This window comes from Dermacentor albipictus, chromosome 7 (assembly GCF_038994185.2).
Source record: "Dermacentor albipictus isolate Rhodes 1998 colony chromosome 7, USDA_Dalb.pri_finalv2, whole genome shotgun sequence".
Lineage (NCBI taxonomy): Eukaryota > Metazoa > Arthropoda > Arachnida > Ixodida > Ixodidae > Dermacentor > Dermacentor albipictus.
The window spans coordinates 106,149,314-106,169,067 of NC_091827.1; the positions used below are offsets into that span (position 1 = coordinate 106,149,314).

Consider the following 19,754-nt stretch of genomic DNA (forward strand, 5'->3'; position numbering starts at 1 on the left):
TAACTACGGTTATCATTTTGTCCCAAATAACGTGCCTAATGAAGATTGATTCATCAGATTCCAGTGATTTCAAATCATGTTGGTTGATTTTATGGCTAGTCGGCCTAACGCGGAAACGCTTCGGCTGGGCAATGAGCAGGCGAGAAGAGACGGCCGTATCCAGTGGCGAAGCCAAGCTGGAGGACAAAAGAACCTGAGACGTGCCTTAGCCAAGGACGACACATTTTTTCCGGCTGCCACTTTCTATATCGCACTGGCAAAGATGGCTGCACCTACGCGAACGCGATTTTCTCAGGACAAAGACATCGCTTTCTTCCTCGAGGTTCGCGCAGTGAAACCGTTAGCCAATCAGGCAGGATTAGCAAGCGTGTCTGCAGACGTCAAAACGGGGAAAAGAAAGCGCGCGCTCCGCGAGAGGCTGGATCTGCTGATCGCCCAGTACTGACGCAACGACTTGGCAAAACGAGGAATTCAGTACTGTTCACCCTTGTTATCGCGAGCACCTGCAGTTGTTTTTTCTTTCTCGTGGTGCTTCAGTGTCTACTCGTTGTATTTATCCATAGCGCTTGCTTAACAGGTGTGGAACTGAATAACAATATTCAGAAAAAAAATCATGTACTCCAGGAGCATCCTCAATTTTCCTACAATTTTGGGCTCAAAATTAGGCTCGATGCTGCATGAAACGTGGCTTATGGGCATCAGCAGCCGTCTTCCATCTCGGCGGCGGAAGCGTAGTGTGGTCTCTGTCACGAGAGATGCTGCCGCTCCAGCGCACGTGGTGTACGCGACAGCTGCCACCGTTGCTTAGGAGGCCGACATCACATGGGTGGGTCTGCAAGAAAGCACCACACACTTACATCATCAATCCCGCGTTCAGCGCCTCCTATGCGCACATTTAACGTACTTTTTCGTTCGAAGAGAAAGGTACTGGCTCTGTGCTTACAGCTTCTTGCCAGAATGCAGCCATGATATGTTGCTATCAGCAGCACAGCAAGAGCTGCATATATAATCGGAGCAGTGACTGTGATAAATATTTTCGAAGTTCGAACATCATAAGAGCGTATTGTGATTGTATATTTATTACAGGGAACATTACAGAATACCTAACTCTTTTTTTAGTGTCTTTCAAACAATGTTCGGCATTAATGCTTCCTGCAACATAAGTCCCAATCTGTACAGTGGAAGACACGCACATTTCAAATACTGCTAACCCGTCCTACTGCACCTAACTCAGGTGCCGTTTTATCTCATGCATATATAAATAGGCCACTACAGCAAGTAGACAGAACTATGCTCGATAGGGGCTGCACTGCACTACAGCATCAGGGAAGAAGACACTGCGGCAACATGAACTCCTGTTAACAGTGAAGAGACTACTAGCAATAATGACAAGGCTGTCGACATTTATCTTGATCCAAGCAATATAGATTACACGCAGACCACTGCGCCACAACGAATGCGAATGCACAATAAAGAGCAACACGCAGGTAAAACGTTGTTTTACTTGCGTTTTACGTGCAATGTTTTTACCATGACAACAATAACATGTGACATTTCCCGGCATTTATTTCAAACAATGGTATATGAATTATCCAGGCTGTGCTGCATCGGAACTTGTGCAAACGTTGGAAAAAGACCATCACCCCTGCAACGACGTAACTATGGTGTGCATGCATTGTTATACTCTATACGCTCCCTTTAACATCGAAGTTGTTTGCTGTAAACTTAAAGATATGACACTTCACCTTTCAAATGGTGCACTGCGCCAAGGGGAGGCATGTTTTTGTGAACACATTTATGGAAGGACACACACTATTTAGTTGAAGTATGTTGAAAGCACCCCAGCATGCCGACAAAACTATGCCGTAAGGTGAATTGACGGGTCTGCGATATGCAGCATGAAGAAGCAGATGGGCTGATATGACTTCCGTTTTTCTTCTTTTGACTGCCTCTTAGCAGCTAGAAGTAATGCCAGTGAGAATACAATTTTATAGAATTCGTTTGCGTCTTTTATTCCCATCTAGGGAATGCAGACGAAAAATAGACTACAACGTCAGTCTAGTTGCTGCAAATGTATGAAGACGTATACCAAGTGATGAAGCTGCGTTCGACTTGCATGTGCCCACCCACAGCAACTCTCTTCAGCATTCAAGCACAATGCCCGACTTTGAACATTGTAGTGTAAGAGTGGCGCTGCACGGAAGGCAAGGCCAGTATACGTTGTGTAGTTGCGCCACATGTATGTCAAAAGTTCTATGGTGTAGTTCGTCCCAGCCTAGTTACAAACAGCACTTTAGCTATAGCCTTCTCATTTGATTTTTATTTGCTGGTGCGAAAAGGGCTGCCGATAGGGGAAACCTGGCCCTCATTGAGAAAGGGGGCAGTACGAGAGGACAATGTGAGTCACTGGGCGCTGCATAGAGGAGAGAAAAATAGCCCCCTCACAACAGCGTCTCATTCTCGAGAGGGACCAGTTGGAACAAAAATGGCGGGAATGGGAGGGGCAACAGCAAATGCTGGACGAAGACCAGCAGCTGTGTATCGAATAATTAGAAAGACTACAGAAGCAGCCTAAACTAGAAATCCAGGAGCGCAGGGCAGCATAGGAGGCACCCCTTGTAACCCAGAGGGCTGTTTTTCGAATCATCCACAAGCTTACTCAGATTAAAAAATAAACCCGCCTAAAGCTCATCTTGATCCATTTATTTCTTGAATACAGAAGCTACGGGGTCAACATCATTGTAACGTCACGCCTAATTGATTCAAAGTAAAATTATTTTAGAAATAACGTGGGTTATCACTAAGGTTCTGATAACCGATGCTCTACCACTGCTCCAGTGCTGCAGACAAGATGAATAAAGGTTGCTTTAAGGTCACAGAAAATGTAGCATCCGCCAATACGCGATTGTCCAATGGTTCAAATTGAGCCAAAAATTGCTTCATAATTTTTGACACGTGCGTTGGTTTATCTTTATTGGGTGACCACGTTTCAGCGCCTAACAAATGTCGCACGCAGCAGGACGCTCCTGAATGTAGCGGAAGTTTCTCGAATGTTATCGATGGTTATATCCGCTGTCTGCTTTCACCAAACTAAGTGTAATCTGATTTCATGTATGCGCGACGCGAACGCTGTAGAGATTTCTGGAAGACACACGGGCACCAGCAATTGCTCTGCAGCCTTCGATGACTGATGTTTAGAAGTCGACGCACTTGACCCGCCGATCAAATTTTCGACGATCGCCGACTGTGTTCGCCATTGTTGTTGTGCTTCGAGTGTAACTTGCTTCTGAGGGCACAGGTTCACCCAATAAAATAAATAGTGTTGCCATTCAGAGTTTTTCTGCTTTCTTCACAGCCGCTATCACGTGACATCTGGTGGAGGTGCTGGGCATGTACCGGACGTCCCCTACAAACCGTGATCCAAGCCTGAACCGCAAAAACAAAACCAAGGTCATCCCGGATCATCGAGCAAGCCGCCGACTGTAACAGATGGCCACGGAGCGTGGACTTGTACCTGAAACAACCAAGAAGATCGTGGCCAAGACAATCCCAATGGCTGCCCAAGTGTCACCCATTCTCCTGCAACAGCCTCGGGACCCACCAACCTTCCACGGATCAGCGGCTAAAGACCCGGAATCCTAGCTGGAGTCCTACGGACGAATCGCGACTTCCAACAGCTGGGACTCCGATGACAAAGTGCGGCATGTATGCTTCTCCTTAGAAGCCACCACCAGAGCAGGGAAGTAGTTTGGGCGTGTTGGTGGGATGCATTCAGACTGGGATTCATAGCGCAAAAAATTACACAGGGACAAGCAGACAAGCATAGGGACAAGCATAGCGCTCGTCCTGTGTTCGGCTTGTCCCTGTGTAATTTTTTGCGCTATGTATGCCAGTCTGAATGCCACCACCAGAACCAGGTTTGAGAACCGGGAGTTGACCTTGACAACATGGGACCTGTTCTGTAGCGGCTCCCTGCGGGCCTCTACGAGTGTCGTGCGGAAGAGAAAGGCCGAAGCTATGCTAGGAACCCGAGTGAAGCTACCTAACGGGAACGTTGCCTCCTTTACAGAAGAAATGAGCCGTCTGTTCCACCACGCCGACTCAGAAATGTCCGAGATGAAAGAAGTTTGCCTACTCATGCATGGTGTAAAGCAAGATTTTTTCGCAAGAATGATACGAAATGCACCGAAGACAGTCGAAGAGTTTACTAGTAAATCCATCAGCATCAAGAGAACTCTAGAAATGCGGAACCGCCAAGTCAACCGCCACAGAATCCCAGCAAGCTACGCCGAAGTTCACTCATTGGGCACCGGCGACCTACGTGAGACCATCACAGTGGTCATGCGAGAGGAACTTCAGAAGATGTTTCCAAGTTTCCTGCTTCAGGGAGCCTGGATCGCTGACGTCTTGAGAGAAGAAATTTAATGATTACTCGTACTTCCCGAAGCGCAATCGGAATCACCACAGGGACAGCCTGAAGAGATGACCTACGTCGACGTGGCCCGCTGTCAAATTAACCTTTCGCGCACGCACCAGGGTGCTGTAACTTCGCAATTCCGCCGTCCGCCACCGCCAGCAAGCCCACCCATCGTGAAGCGAAACTAACCAAGGAAGACAGGCGTCTGGCGTGCTCCTGACCACTGCCTACTCTGCTACCACTGTGGAGAAGCGCGTCACGACTACCGAAGACGCCTCTACCGGGAGATGGGACTGCTAGGGTTCGCCGATAACGCGCCATGGCCACAGCTTGATGCACGACCTCAGAATATTGCCGACTACAGCACCGCTACTCAGTGGAGCCCTACACGACCATCCCCTCCGCCGTCAGCAGGCTGCTACCTGTCGCCGCAACCCCGACCAAACAAGGCCCCAGCAAGGCGCCGGTCTGCCAACCTACATCCAGAAAACTAAAAGCAGTAAGCAATGGAGGTGTATTTGCTATTCTTTGAACTCACGAAGATCCTCCACCACCTTCGAAGACGCGGAAACGATGATCTCGACGACATATCAACGAGAAGCCACCTTCCCGGCGATGTCTGGAAGAAAAGAACACGCCGACAAAACAATACCTGATGGTGCGACGTCCCAGCCACATGTCGGCACGACGCAGCCATGATCCAACCCCGAGACCTCACTGCAATGCAAAACAAAGAATCACCGACCTCGACTTCTCGGTGGTGATGCGGTAACAACCTTAGTGGACACAGGAGCCGACTACTCCATGATGAGTGGACCACTGGCCACACAGTTGAAAGTCAAGACTGTATTGGAGGGCCGTCAAATGCGGACATCCGGAGGACACCTAATAACGCCGACTGGAATCTGCACGGGAAGAATTATGGTTCATGACCGGACCTACCCTGCCACGTTCGTAATCCTCCAACAGTCTTCACGAGACGTCATTCTCGGCATGGACTTCCTGAACCAACACAGCGCAGTAATAGACGTGAAGTCGAAGTCGAAAGGTCAAGCGATACTACCGGAGAGCTGTCGTAGTGACCACGCCTTGAGTGTGCTCGAAGATCAAGTGAGCATGCCGGCTTTCTCCAGCATTGTTATTTCCGTCGGCACCGAAGCACCCGTAGGCGTAGATGGCGTCATGACCACCGTCTACTGCTCAAGCTCGAAATTTGCGTCGCAAGAGGGATCGCCCGACTGCACGGAGAGAAAGCGAAAGTGATGCTGACAAATTTCAGCCAGGAGTTGAAGCAAATCAGCAAGGGGACAACGATCGCGTGCATCGCGGAAATTGTGGAAACCAGAAATGCGTTTATCCTCCCGGATTCTATGAGTTCAAGGCCATGGCATTCTGAGTGTGCTCGGCACCTGCAACGTTCCAGCGCGTCAGGGACACTGTGTTAGCTGGATCGAAGTGGCATACCTGCCTTGTTTACTTCGATGACGCCAAAGTCTTCGTCTGGATTTTCGACGATAACCTTAGGCGTCTTTCGAAAGCACTAGAGGCCATTAAGTCATAGGGCTCACACTGAAGTCGGATAAGTGCCACTTCACTTACGATGAACTTCTCTTCCTGGGCGAATCAGAAGACAGCCGCCATCTGAAAGTTCAAGGTGCCCATCGAAAAGAAGGGAGTGCGTACATCCCTTGGAATTTGTGCCTACTACATGCGAAGCTAGTCGGCGTCTCCACTGCTTTGCGGAGATGTCACTTGGCCGTTCACCCTGCTGTGGACGCGGTGCATTGACAGCGAACCATCGCCGTCCCAAGTCACGGTAGGGCATTGGCGGTAGACATGTCCGGTTTCCCCGCAGTGATAGCAGAGTGGGCAGTGGTCGGTGGCACGGCAAATGTCCACCCGTCGTGGGGGCGTACCGGTGGCGGTAGTCGACGCATTTGCGGCATTACGGGGCCCTGACGCGATCGCTGAAGGGGATCTTGACGACTGGTGATGGCGGCTTAGGTCATCGCTTCCCGATGTGGTTCCGGCGACACCGGAATTTTTGGTACGTATAGTGACCGGTGAAGCTCTTCATTACCTGTATAATTGATAGAGACCTCCTGGGGCTGCTACCTTGTCTACTTCTTCAGCTCTTTTCGTCTCGTGCAGGTCATCGTTGCCTAGCGCTTGACCTTTGGCGGAGTTTGTTGTGGGCGCACAGCGGCTATATTGCCTGGTGCACATTCCAAGCGTCTTCTCAATTTTTATGGCCTCCGAAAGGAATTCAGCTACAGTCTTATGCGGGTTGCATATGAATCCACCGAATAGTTGTTCTTTCACGCCCGCACCAAGAACCCAACTTTCTTTTCTTCAGGCATGTCGGCGTCGGCATTGCGCAAGAGGCGAGTTATTTCCTTCGCAAAGATTGCCAGGTTGTTCAGCAGCTGCCTACAGTTTTCCAGAAGAGCTCGGACTCGCGCTTTACGCAGGACGGTCGTGAACGTCTGCGGGAAGCCGTTGCAGAACAGGTAGCATGTAGTCAGAGTCGAATCTCGGTTTTCAAACCGCGTCCTTGTGGCGACTTCTAAGGCGAAAACATGATGCAGCTTGTCGTCAAAGTTCGAGTTGCTGAATGCAGTGTCCCTTTCGTATGTTCCCACGGAGTTTTCCGGCTCTTCAAACCATAATCACTGAACGGTCGGTCGCTCCCTGGACTGTTTCAATACGATGAGGGACGGTGGGGCTGCCATCGGGGTTGTAGGACTAGCCACGATCTTCTTGGTTGTCTTTGGTAGAAGTGAAATTTCCGGTGCTGGGGCTTTAGCGTGCGGCTTGCTAGATAGTCCTGTACGACGCCAGCATTTCTTCGTGGTCCGTAATCGGATCACTGCTTGTCGGCGGCGTCCGGTACAGGAACGCTACACACTTCCTCCAGATATCAAGTTGTCGTGACGGTTAATAATGACGCGGCAGGTCTGTGAACGACGAAACATTTATTGGGCGAACTTGTGCTCACAATGTAAGTGACACTGAAAGCACAGTGATAGCGCGAACACGGTCGGCGATCGTCGAAATTTGGTCAGCCATTCAAGTGCGTCGGCATGTCTACATGAGTAATCAAAGGCTCCAGAGAAATTGCTGGTGCCCGCGTGTCTCCAAGAAAGTACTACACAATTCTCGTCGAGCCTACACGCAATCAGATTACACAAAGTTCGGTGACAACAGACAGCGGAGAGAACCAGCGATAACACTAGAGAAACTTCCGATTCACCTAGGTGCATCCCGCGATGAGGGATAACATTTGTTTGAAGTTGATACATGGTATCCCGATAAGGATGAACGAGTACAACTGCCGATATCAACCTAGAATTCTGTGTACCGCAGGGCAGGTTGCTTTGATGTACTGCCACAGCTTCCTGTATACTTGGTACTGCATCTGTAGAATAATCAAGGGGAAATGAAACAACCATCCAATCGTAGCATTTGCTACGAAGGAAATCCATACGGGTTCCTCCGAAGAAAAGCCTCGCAGTTGAAGAAACATTTGGCCTGGTCCGGTGCTCGAACCCGCGACCACCGCATTTCCGGGGCAGCCGCTCTACCATCTGCGCTAACCAAGCGGCTAGCAGATGGCAGGGAGAAGTCAAATTTGTCAACAGCTCACAGCAACGCCAAGAATTTGACATAATGGTTCTACAGAAACCCTTACGTTGGAGAGAAGTAATTATTCAGGGAAAATGAGACATCCATTCAATTGTAGCAATTGCTACAAAGGCGGGTTCATCATGTTTCCGCGGAACCATTACGTCAAACTCTTGCCTTTGATTCGAGTTGTTGACAAATTCGACTTCACCCTGTGATCTGCTAGCCGCGTGGTTAGCTCAGATGGCAGAGAGGCTGCCTCAGAAAGGCGGTGGTCCCGAGATCGAGCCCCGGACCAGGACGAATTTTGGTTGAACTGCAAGGCTTCTCTTTCGAGGAACCCGTATGGGTTTCCTTTGTAGCAATTGCTGCGATTGGGTAGATGTCTCAATTTTCTCTTAATGAATTTCTTCTATCCACCTTGAGAGTTTCTGCTGAACCATTGCGTCAAACTCTAGCCTGTGTAATTGTATAGTAAGTAATTTTGACTCCAAGTCTTTCCCAATGTTTGTTTAAAATTATATTAGGGCGTATTGTAAGCTTCCTGTTTATTGTGCTGAACATATTGTACTCTTTTGGTATAATTGTTTTGCTGTTCTTAAGTTCGCAAACAAGTATTTATCATACGGCCTTGCATTTTCTAACGGGTTACTGTTATGTTATTTAATCACTTTTCGTTCGCCTAAGTTCACAATTGTAGACTTTGAAGTACGCTCCAATCTCTATTATATGTTACCTATATCAAGCGCTATTCTATATATTGCTTCTTTCGTTGGAGATGCACAATTCCGTTGTGATATATTGAAACATCTGATGGCACGATGCAATGTATGTGCACGGAATAGTTCTGCACTCAGTATACACTGCGTGGTCGTGGCCTATGTCTCCCCCTTTTAGTTGCCTGGTACAGAAGCTTGCACTCTGCTAGCTTTTCTTTTCTGTTCTGCAGTGAACAGCTATTAAAACACGATACTCGGACAGTATGGCGGGTGGTGATTCGAGCACTGCCGGTGAGCGCTGGGTGATCACTGACGGGCCGCATTGCGTCACGAAGCATAAAAATTAGGGCGCTATAACGTAAAACTATTCCAAACATTTCTATTCCAATTCTGAAATCAGGCCACCGCGATAGGTCAAAAACTTTTTTGGACCACCCCCACTTCACCTGTCTGTCACTCGACGTCACGAGAACCGCGATAGCTCCCCATCTCATATGACGTGTACGCACTGATTATGCATAATTTGACCGGACAAAACAAAAATAGTTATATCTTATTCGACGCCTTTTTGCCGTTAGGCCTCGGCTATTGTTCAAAAGTTTTTGGGCTGCACCCACTTAACCTGCCTTTCACGCAACCTCACAAAACCGCAAGATCTTACCGCGTCAAAGTGACACGTACGCGTTTAAGATGCATTACTATACCGAGCAAAACTGAATTTTCTTCTGAATAGCAGCAGGCTGCCCCGTTCCGAAAGGAATAAAATATGGCTGCCGCCGATCGCTCCGGCACTGGCTACTCGCTCCTGCCAGAGAGCATGGGTTTATTTGCGTGTAATAAAGATTTTGCATTGCCGTGTAACGTTTTCTAGAACTTTTGGCAGGTTTACGACCTCATTCTGCAACTTTTATTTGCTGAGGATCCGTTTTAGCGTCATTCTTAAGCTTCCGTTGCATGCCGCCGCGATTGTCGACGAGCCACCGCGAACTAAGTAACAGAAAGCGGGCTAATCACAGACTCCGGCACCACCCTCTTCATCCGGTTATCAATATTCAGTGCACTGGCTCGGCCCCACTGAATTACTCTCCACTTGAGCATGCTCCTGGCCTCTTGTGAGCCAATTTGATAAAACAAGCCACTCAGTGCAGGCAATGTTATTCGTTTTTCAAGCAAACAAAAATGACCTCCTATGAACGAGGGGAGCGTTTTTTGGTTTGTTCAGACAACCCTGCGAATGACCGCCAGATGCTTGCGTCGGCGGTAATGCAAACTTGACGTCAAGAGATTGAAATAAAAACACTTTGGAATAGTTTTACGTCATGCAGCCCTTACTCTCGCTTTCATGTCACATAAACTTGCATCAGCCCAAACTCCCTAGCGTCCGATGGTGGTGCAATATATATTGCCGGCTGCCATGGTGTGTAAGTATCGTGTTTCAGTCGCTGTGCACTGTACTTTGCTTAATAACGCCTAACGCAATAAAATACGTATTTTTCGTGTTTTCTTCAGCAAGTATGCTACTACGTTTTGTTTAAACCAATGTTATCAACGCTCGTACTCAAGTCAGCTTTCTTGCCGGGCGATTGCGAATTTCACATGCCTGCGTGCGTGTAGTTTCATGGAGAATTTTCTGAATATAATTTACATGCGAGATGCTTTCAAGCGTTTTTCTGATAATTTTGTCTTCATCAATCTGATGTGCACGTTGGTTACTAATGTCAGCCTTTTGTTTAAATTGCCTTTATCAGTGTGATTTTGTATCTGATGAATTAACCAGATTACAACGCAGGCGCCAAATAAAACAACGGACGAACGAAGGAGACACGAGACAGCCACGTAGGCGTGTTAACAACTGAGCATTTTATTTCTTGACACAGGCATAAATAGCTGCTGTCCAGGATCAGCAGAACAAGAACATGGCCGTCATCTGCATCGCACAACGAAGCCACGATACAGAGCAACTTCTAAGTGCCGCTCCCAAAATACGCCAATTTCTTTGCCGGTAGAGAAACTGAGGCTTCATTCACACAATACAATACACTGCGCCTACGTGGTTGTCTCGTGTCTCGTTTCTTCGTCCGCTGCTTTATTTAGCGCCTTCGTTGTAATCATGTATAACCAACGCGCCCATCAATACGTGCTCAGTGAATTAACCAGACCACGGAGCATCCTCCATGCTATTGCGAGTGAACTAAATGTGGTTTGCAAAGATGGCAACAAAAACTATTTAGAACTGCTTGGAGTAGAGCTACAGAATAGGCAAAAAAATCCTACATTTTGGTAAATAAGTCCTCAGCGTCGACGAGGAAGTTTTTTGTTTCTTTTAACCTTATAGAGTTGTACATTTTGCTAAGGATTTCAGGTTCAATTTCATAGGCATTCGATTGCGCCCATGAAGTGTATGTAGGTAATTTTGGCATGTTCACAGAGCAGTCGTGCATTCGCAGGTCGCCCTTCGCGGGCGGGTTAGCATTGAAGCTTTGCGAAACTAAGGCTCCTCTAAATATTGGAGTCAAAAGGCGAGCACATTTATTACTCGTGCATGCATGTTCTGCGTATGTTTCTGCAAGGAAACATGACTTGAGAACTGTGTTTAATCTTTTACGGTAATATAGCTGCCAATAAATGCGTTATATATCCAGAATGTGCTAGAAAACGGCTTGAAAAAGAAAGATGATACAGATCCCATGTACTGTGAGAATTGACGAAAGTGAAGCAATCTGTGTTGTTTGCTTTTATCGAGGGGAAAGATCGGTGAGGTTTTCGCCTAAATTTTAATTTATTAAGCATTTAGTTTTGTTGTAAAGTAGTGAGCAGATGTTAAATGTTACCTTGCGCGCACCACAGCTGTTTGTCCGCGCTGTACACGGCGCACAAAGCGAGACTTCTTTGCTTGATGCGTTGTTGCGCACCATTTTTCACATCCTCTGAGAAGGTTAGTATTTTAATTGATTCACACGGTACATCGCATCGTGGCAGAAGTGTAAAATTTAATTCAAATATGGGGCGGTATGTGCCATTAGCACAATCGGACTACGAGGCACGCTGTACTGGCGGGCTGCGGATTCATTTTCACACCCTGGTGCTCTTTGCCATGCAGGCACATTAATTTGAGAGGACGCGCGTTTCCCGACTTCGCACCCGTCGAAATGCGGCTACCGCGGTCGGCGTGGAACCCGCGAGGTCAAGTAGATAGAGGATACCGCGGCGGGCACATAAGTGTTGATTAGAAGTGCGACCGCTTTCACAGTGAGCCTTCCAGTGTATTAATGCGATTTAACGTCTGCACACCTTGCACTTGTCGTCCGGTTAACATAATTGCAGATTTTTTTATTCAGTTTTTTTTTCAAAGATAGCAGAAAATATAGTACGTTTAGTTTGCCCACAACCACTGTCGTGCCTATAGGATACCTACAATAGTCAGGTGGCGCAGCGATCGGCTCAGCCGTCAGCGCCATCATGTCGGTCCCGTGAAACACTGAGGCGGTCATTTCTACGAAAGCATGCTTTCGCGGCCCACGTTTGAAACCTGTCGGTTGTTTGTTTTAAGGCAATCGAAAACAACCATGCCCCTTTTGGACCACCGACTACAAGCACGTATATCGTGTCGAAGGAGTAAAGAGCGTGGAACTCGCAACAAAGTGCTTGAATTAAATAAATAAATTGTAGAGTTTCACGTGCCAGAGGCAGGATATCATTATAAGGCACGCCGTAGAGCGGGACTCCGGAATAAATTAGACAACTAGAGGTTCTTTAACGTAGACCTATACACGCGAGTGCTTTCGCATTTCACCCCCAGCGAAGTGCTGCCGCCATGTCCGGGATTTGATTCCTCGACCTCGTATTAACCAGCCTCACACCAAAGCCATAAAGCAACCACTGCGGGTCGCGAAGTGTTTGTCACAGCAAAGCAAAAAAGCGTACGACTTCATATTCAATGTAAGTTAACAAATCATGAGTTTATTCCACTTAAGTGGGCAAATACGGTCCATACATTTTTAAACTGTCATTTGTAGCTTGATTACTCGGAGTGTACCTCGCACCTCACAATTGTAAACGCTTTGGTGAGTTGGCAGGGAAATGCTTTTTTCGCCGTTGATAGAGTGCCTAGAGCATCTCCTGGAATTGTGGTTCGGGCTCCAATGTTAGGCGTAATCACAGCTGAAACAACAGAGAGCAGTCAGCTGCGACTAAACAACGCGAAGACTGAACAAATGTGTGCTAGCGTGGGCGATGTAAATGTTAATTTGCGTATACTCGACGTTAGCCGTGGTACACTTCAGGAATAGTTGTGTTGTTCTAAGCGCGAGAAATCATCAGCACGATTGAGTCCCATTCCAGCGTTTGCGTCTTGACCCTGGCGCACAAAGTAGCTGCGCGTTGGTTTATTAATGCACAACCAAAAGCACAAAGCTTACAAAGATCCAGGATAGAATGCTTAAGAAGATAGACTTGACAGGTAACAAGTACTGCGCGCTTGCTTTTGAGCGACACGAGTTCAACAACTATCTAGGCCAATTTAGAACAGCAGGAATCAGATCACCTCGATTTGTGCAATTTTTGCTTTATTGTGCGTATCTGCGGATGCTACCTGCTGGTTCTTCTTTCTTTCTTTCGTGCGTTTGCATATCACTTCGTTTAAATGAAACGCGCAAGAGCGACACTTCCTAACGTGCCGAACCGCAACGATCTACTTCAGTTCCAGGTTGCTTCCAACCGTTTTGAAGGGAAGCGATACAATTTGATGCCGACATCTCCTTTGCGTTCGTCACAATCCTTAGAGCAACGATATCTGCGCTTATTATTTTTGTTCACACTTCTCATGAATAAACTGCCTAGAGGCTACGGTGACTCAAATGAACAACTGGAAAAGAAGGTACTCAGGCGGACCTGAGCCCAGTACGGACAATGGTGAAAAACTGGTGAGAGCCTACTCGCCTGTGCTCACCACGAGCAGGCTAGCCCGCAAGCCTACTTGGATGATGCTGGAAGGCGAGCTTTCCCACGTTCTCTTTTTTTCCTGCCTTACACCCTCCCTCCCCCCACTGGTATAGGAACTGCAAGCTACGAATAGAAATGTTGTTATTACCTGCCCTTGAGACTGAGTCGGCTTTAGCCATTCTGTGCTTGCAGTCCCAGCTTCCTCTATAGCTTGTTATCTGCCTCGCTCTGAACTTGCAGGTTAGTAGAAAGGTAAGGGCTGCAATTTCCGCAATGCTTTTGCGGGGGCTCACGCACACAAACAAATGTCAAAAGGCTAATGTAGTGACGAGTGCGGAACTCCGGAGGGAATTGTGTACATGCGACCTGATGCAAAGGTTTAAATGAGTTTCTCGCGTCGCCTTCTCAGCCAGGGTCCTCCGATTTATGTACACCCTCCGAACCAACTTTTATAGGTACTTCTCGCGTCGCCTTTCTTCTCGACCATGCTCTTTCAATGTATGTGCACTCTCTGAACCAACGTTTATAAATACAAGTATCTATATACGTTGCTCGGAACTGAGCCACTCCCGACAGCGTATATACGTTGCTCGGAACTGAGCCACTCCCGACAGCGTGTTCAAGACAACCACAGCCGCAACAGTGGAAAAGCATAAGGAAGAGGAAAGAAAGCTTCCCCTTAAAAAATAACTACTTTAAGCTACTTCCTCGATTTTTTAGCTACTTTTATCTACTTCCACGTTGCCATCTAGCTACTTTTTCTTGCCGAACTTGGCAATACAACGATAGAGGGTTCTACAATGTAGAAAAAGGCATGGTCCACGCTCTAGCCCGGCCACAGTAAGACAGGCCGGACTCCGGTCGCGGTGATGCTTAGCTCTCTTCGCTGTAGCGGCCCCACCTTCCTGCATGGCTCGCCGCCGCATGTACTCTATAGCGGCCACGTCGCGTTCTCCTTCGTGACAGACTCCGCATGCGATTCTTACGGACAGCGTTTCCGAGGGTGTGTTAGAAAGGTTTCGTTCGTGTACTTCGATGCGTCTGAATTAAAGCGGCGCGAATGCCTCGAAGATGATGCACTGCCGTTAGTTATTGCTCGAAAATGTCGCCCAAAAATATCGCACCTGAATACCCTTACCTTTGCTTTTCAGGCGTCATCGCGGATTCTAGTAGTTACAGTCATCTCGAGAAACCATTTAGCAAGTAGGTATGCCCCGGGTAACTAACAGCGCTCGCGAAATGTAGCTTGTACAGCTTCGTCAAGGGCAGTTTAGATGCTTTGTTCGTGTTGGCCGATCCGCGTCGCACTTGCCTGCTGCGGCGCTGTACCCGCCGCAGTTGCTTAGTGTCTATGGTGTTGCGACGCTGGGCGCAAAGTCGTGGGATCAAATCCCAGCCACGGCAGTCGCGTATTGATGTGAGAAAAATGCAAAAACACCTATGTATAAGATATACGTGCACGATAAAGAGCCCTAGGTGGTTGAAATTAACGGCGTCTTCCACTGCGGCATGCCTCATATTCATATTGAGGGCTTGGCGAGTAAAACCCCATATTCTACTTATTTATTTATTTTTACTGCTGGGTGGTGCAGGCCTGCGCTCAGAAAGCTCGGGCAAGGAATATCTGTTTGACCTTCCAGTACGCGGCGTTGTGTACGGCGGAGCCATCGCTCGTACTCGAGCGTGTGTTTTCGAGCACCCGACAGCCACGGGACGCGTAGGTCATTCGCGTCCCGTGGCGAGAATGCTGCGAGAATGGCGTAGGCCATTCTCGCAGCAGGTCAATTCATGTGCTCAACGACAAAACAGACCGAGACCCACACGCACGCACCCGCCACTTTGCAAATGTTCAGCGAGCAACACGACTGGGCACCTAAAGGCGCAATTGATAGTTTAGCTGCCGCGTACCTTCTGAAATTTTCGCCATATCCGCATCACTACCACTCACCGCTTAATGCACGCGTTGTGTGCTCAGGTGCTACTCAAAGGCTGCTAAGAAGAAATTCAGATGATTACCAGCCCTCCCGCTTTTCGAAGATCACGTTAGTAGCATATGTTAGGCATTTATAGGCAATTTATCCCAAGTGAAATTGCATAGCAGTTGGCCTTTAATGCAACTAGCCTTCTTATGGTACGTCATGCACTTTTCATGAATTTTCTGTCTCCCTTTCTGTCGCTGTCGCTAACAGCTTTCTCGCCAACTTAGAGAACTGTGCAGTCCATAGTGCAATGGTTAGATGATTCGTAAACTGTGATGAAGGAACTGGGATCTGTACCTTTAGACCGGCCAATTTGGGTCACCGGTATGTATGGACATTGTGTATGTGTCGCTCATCAGTTGGCGAAAAGCTACTTAAATAAACGCTGTCGCAATCGATCCTAGCATGTATGCATCTTTCGCAGATTGGAATGGAACCATTTATCTATTGCTGCAGGCACTAAATCATTGCTTCTCGTTTCTTTTTCAAAAGTGGCATGCACACAACATTCAACGTCACGCGCCTCATTGTGAAACGTGGTCAATGCACGACAAATACAACGGCAGCTGCGCTCTTCCCGTGAGGGAACGAACCGTGAGGGGCGGCTACTACTTGACATTAAGCACATATACGTTGGCGTTGGAGGTAGTGATGGAAAGGGAAGCGTTCTTTGTATTGCCCGCGATGGGTTTGTGGGTATGGGTTGGTCGGTCGCTATAGTGCAAGATATAATCACGCACCAAATCACACATTGCTGTCAGTAATGTCACGGATGTCTCGTGTGCATTGTGTAAACGTGGTGTGCGGGCTGGATGCAAGTACAATTATCCGTTCTACATTAGCATTAAGCATTCACTTACTGCTAAGCATTCAACACCTACTCTGCGTAATTAAGGAATATATCAGTAAATGCACAGTGTTATATATTGGTTTAGCGTCCAATCATGGTGAATTACCCATACTAACGATGTGGTAAGTGAGGGGATAGAAAGTCGTCAATTAAATTTACCTATGTGTCGTACTTCTTTCCGCCGGTGCCTGTCTTCATCGTTATTTCTCTTGATGAGCATCAAACATCCCCTTCATGCTAATGATAAAGCTGGGTCAATGTTCTCCAACTCTGCATCTGCACTAATTCGTGTTTGCATTTGCGCGTAGCTGGTCTATGATAAACAAAAGTACTGCGGTAACTCAAGATCGTGACCTGTGCGTAGCTTAAAGCTAAACACTGCATGCCATTACACGTAGCATGAAAACAATGACGATCGTATGCCATTACTCAAATATTCGCTTCACGACAGCTTCACTTCATATGAGACACCCTACATGTGCTTTGAATCAATAATCCTTACGCCTGACTTTAGTGCATCCAAATAAATATTTCGGAGAGAGAAATAAACCGTGGACAAAGAGAGAGAGTGAGCAAGTTTAGTGGCCCACAGTGTAGGGGCACTTTGCCATGTTTATACAGATGCTAGTAGCCCATGGGCTCTGGCTGAATCCTCGGCCAGACGGAGATCATAAAATGCCCTGTTCAAATTTCGTGTTGTTCTACAAAGTGGGTGTGCAAAGTGGGCGTACTACGTTCAGCACATACATAAACAATGCTGGTGTAAAGCATACGTCTACTTACGCACTGCCAGTCACTCATGTACATGATGAAGCAAAGTAGTCCGGGCATCCACAATCAAACACGGAAACACAGCCAGCACTTTCTGCTTAGACGCATTAAAAGATAAATCATTTTATTTTATTAAAAACTTTTTGATGGCCTTTCCTTTTATGTTCAACTGAAATGTTCCCCTCTTGTATCTTGCTGCAGTGATGGACACTTTGATCCACAAACTATTATTAGGGTCGGTACTTAAATTCGTAGAGAAGCTGTATCGCCATAAAGAAGACATTTGACTTAATTTGGAATTTATTCTCGTGCCTATGCTGTTTTACACTTGTTGACACTCCAGAGTAGCACGACGGCATGCTTGAATAAATGTTGTTCCTGTGACAGTGCCCGTCAATTCAGATGCTCAAATATGATGCGGCAGCTTTTTGCGAAGAAGAATTTTTCTCATTGGCTGAAGGAAATAAAAGCACAGTAGTGAAATATGCAGAAGAAGCTAAAAAAAAAGCTCAAGGCTGTAGGAGTGGCTCATGTTCTAGTTAAAAGTATAAAAAAATTAGGTCAAAGTAAATGCGAAAAAGATGTAGAGTTGCGAACAAATAGTTACAGACGACAAAAAAAAAGCAGCAGCAATATAGAATATTATAGAGAATTGCCTCAAGTACAACATAAAGAGAACAAAACAAATCAATTTAATGCGAGTGCAGCAAACAGGTAGATTTTTTTATATGTACTACTGCAAAAATACAAGCCAACTGATAACGTGGTACAACGCTGTGCGGAATACATTTTATACTAAATTAAAAGCAGATCAGTTTAAGTGAAATGTACCAAGGAGTCAGTGTTGTAAAAAGTACTAATACAGGAAAATAAGCGAACTTAGACATGGCGAAACGTTATACAGACCTAATATTTGCATCCAAATGAAGTAAACAAGACATCCTTAATTACTTCGCAGCAGTCGCCAGTTCAGTAAGTATGAGAATGAATACAATTAAAACTGCCTATATAGGAGACAGCCTAATGTCACTATGAATAAGTTCCAGAAAGACAACAAAGTGAATACAGAAGGGCTTTCACCATACATATATCTAACTTTAGAGAATAAAAATTGTTAGCTGAAGCAAATCGAGCTTTATTGTAGCAAGTTGTTCACTTTAGAATATATCCGGCGGAATGCTTGAGCGGAGGGCATTGTAAACAAGGATTGCGATGTTTATGTAGTTCATGAATTGTGACAATGTGAAGCTTTTGCAAAAAAGCAGAAGCCCCACATCAGGCTGATTCAAACCTATTAATGCGGATGGCCTAGTTAATAACGTATTAGAGAACAAAGAGGAGACGCCCGTCACGCTGATGATGCCCGAGCAGAAGAATCGGCAGAATCAGGCTTCCGCCTGATTCAGTGGGTTTCCCTAAAAATATTATTTGTGGACACCAGGAACCAGCGTCCACCTGGTTTCTCTTTTTTCAGTGATATCTTTTTTCAGCTGTATCACTTTTTCAGCTATATCTGTGATGGTCTAAAAAATGGTGGTTGATTTGGAGTGCAATGACTCTTGAGGGAGTTCACAGGATGCAAAAGTATAGGTTGATGAGTATGAGCCAGTTTCGTCTTATTCTGCCTAACTATGCATATTTATGCAGACACTTTCCAAATGCACGCAAAATGGAACATTACTTGCTTTAAAATTTGTTCACAAAGCATATCTGCATATCACGAAAAATTCATGGTGATCAATTCTAAAATTGGTACAGCACAGCGTGGACTCTCGTGCTGTACCCCTTTTTACGCTTTACTGTTGTCATGAGACCTGTATGACAATGTGAATGATAAGATCTGTATGATAATGTGAAATAGATGAACATGCCAGTCGAGGGAACAGAGAAGGGTCCCGCAGGCGAGGAGCACGTGAAGCTCGAGAGAAAAGAAGAAATGAAGAAAAAGGAGACGCAGGCGGATATGAGCTGGGATTGCTGACGTGGTCGAGAAGCAAGACAGTGGCATCTCCAACTGTGCTCTGGAGATGGGAGGCAGCAGCTTCGCGAACCACGGACTGGAGAGGGGATGTTCTTGAGTTGGCCAGCTACAACTCCAGCTCCTGAGCCTCGACTGCGCCGCCCTGGCTGTATTCCGCGGCCCCGGTCCAACCCAGCGCTGCCGTAACCGGCTGCTGCTCCGTGCCACGAAGGCAATCGGCTGGCCACAGCAGCGACACACCAGCCAACTGGCCCAGACCACGTCCGGTGCCACGCGGGACTCTACGGAAGACTGCAACATCATCGCTCTCGACGGAGGTTAACGCCCACGTTGCGTCAGAACCACGCAGGCCAATGTCCTTTGCCATGCTGGGCCCGAGTCCGACAAGACTGGCGATGGTCAGTACGTTCGTTTGCCCGTAGGGTCGCGCTGGTTAGTCGAGCGGTGGAACAATATTGTAGTTGAGGGCTTG

The 19,754-nt window shown here is 47.0% G+C and overlaps 1 protein-coding gene across 1 annotated transcript in view; it reads right to left on the minus strand.

The window, feature by feature from the left end:
• Positions 1 to 673: 673 nt before the first annotated feature.
• The window catches only part of LOC139047568 (uncharacterized), a 56,663-nt gene continuing 37,582 nt past the window's right edge, over positions 674 to 19,754 (minus strand). The window contains exon 3 of the mRNA XM_070521409.1: positions 674 to 832. Coding sequence (XP_070377510.1) covers position 832 — 1 coding nt within the window. The 3' untranslated portion in view covers positions 674 to 831. The remainder of the gene's footprint in view (positions 833 to 19,754) is intronic.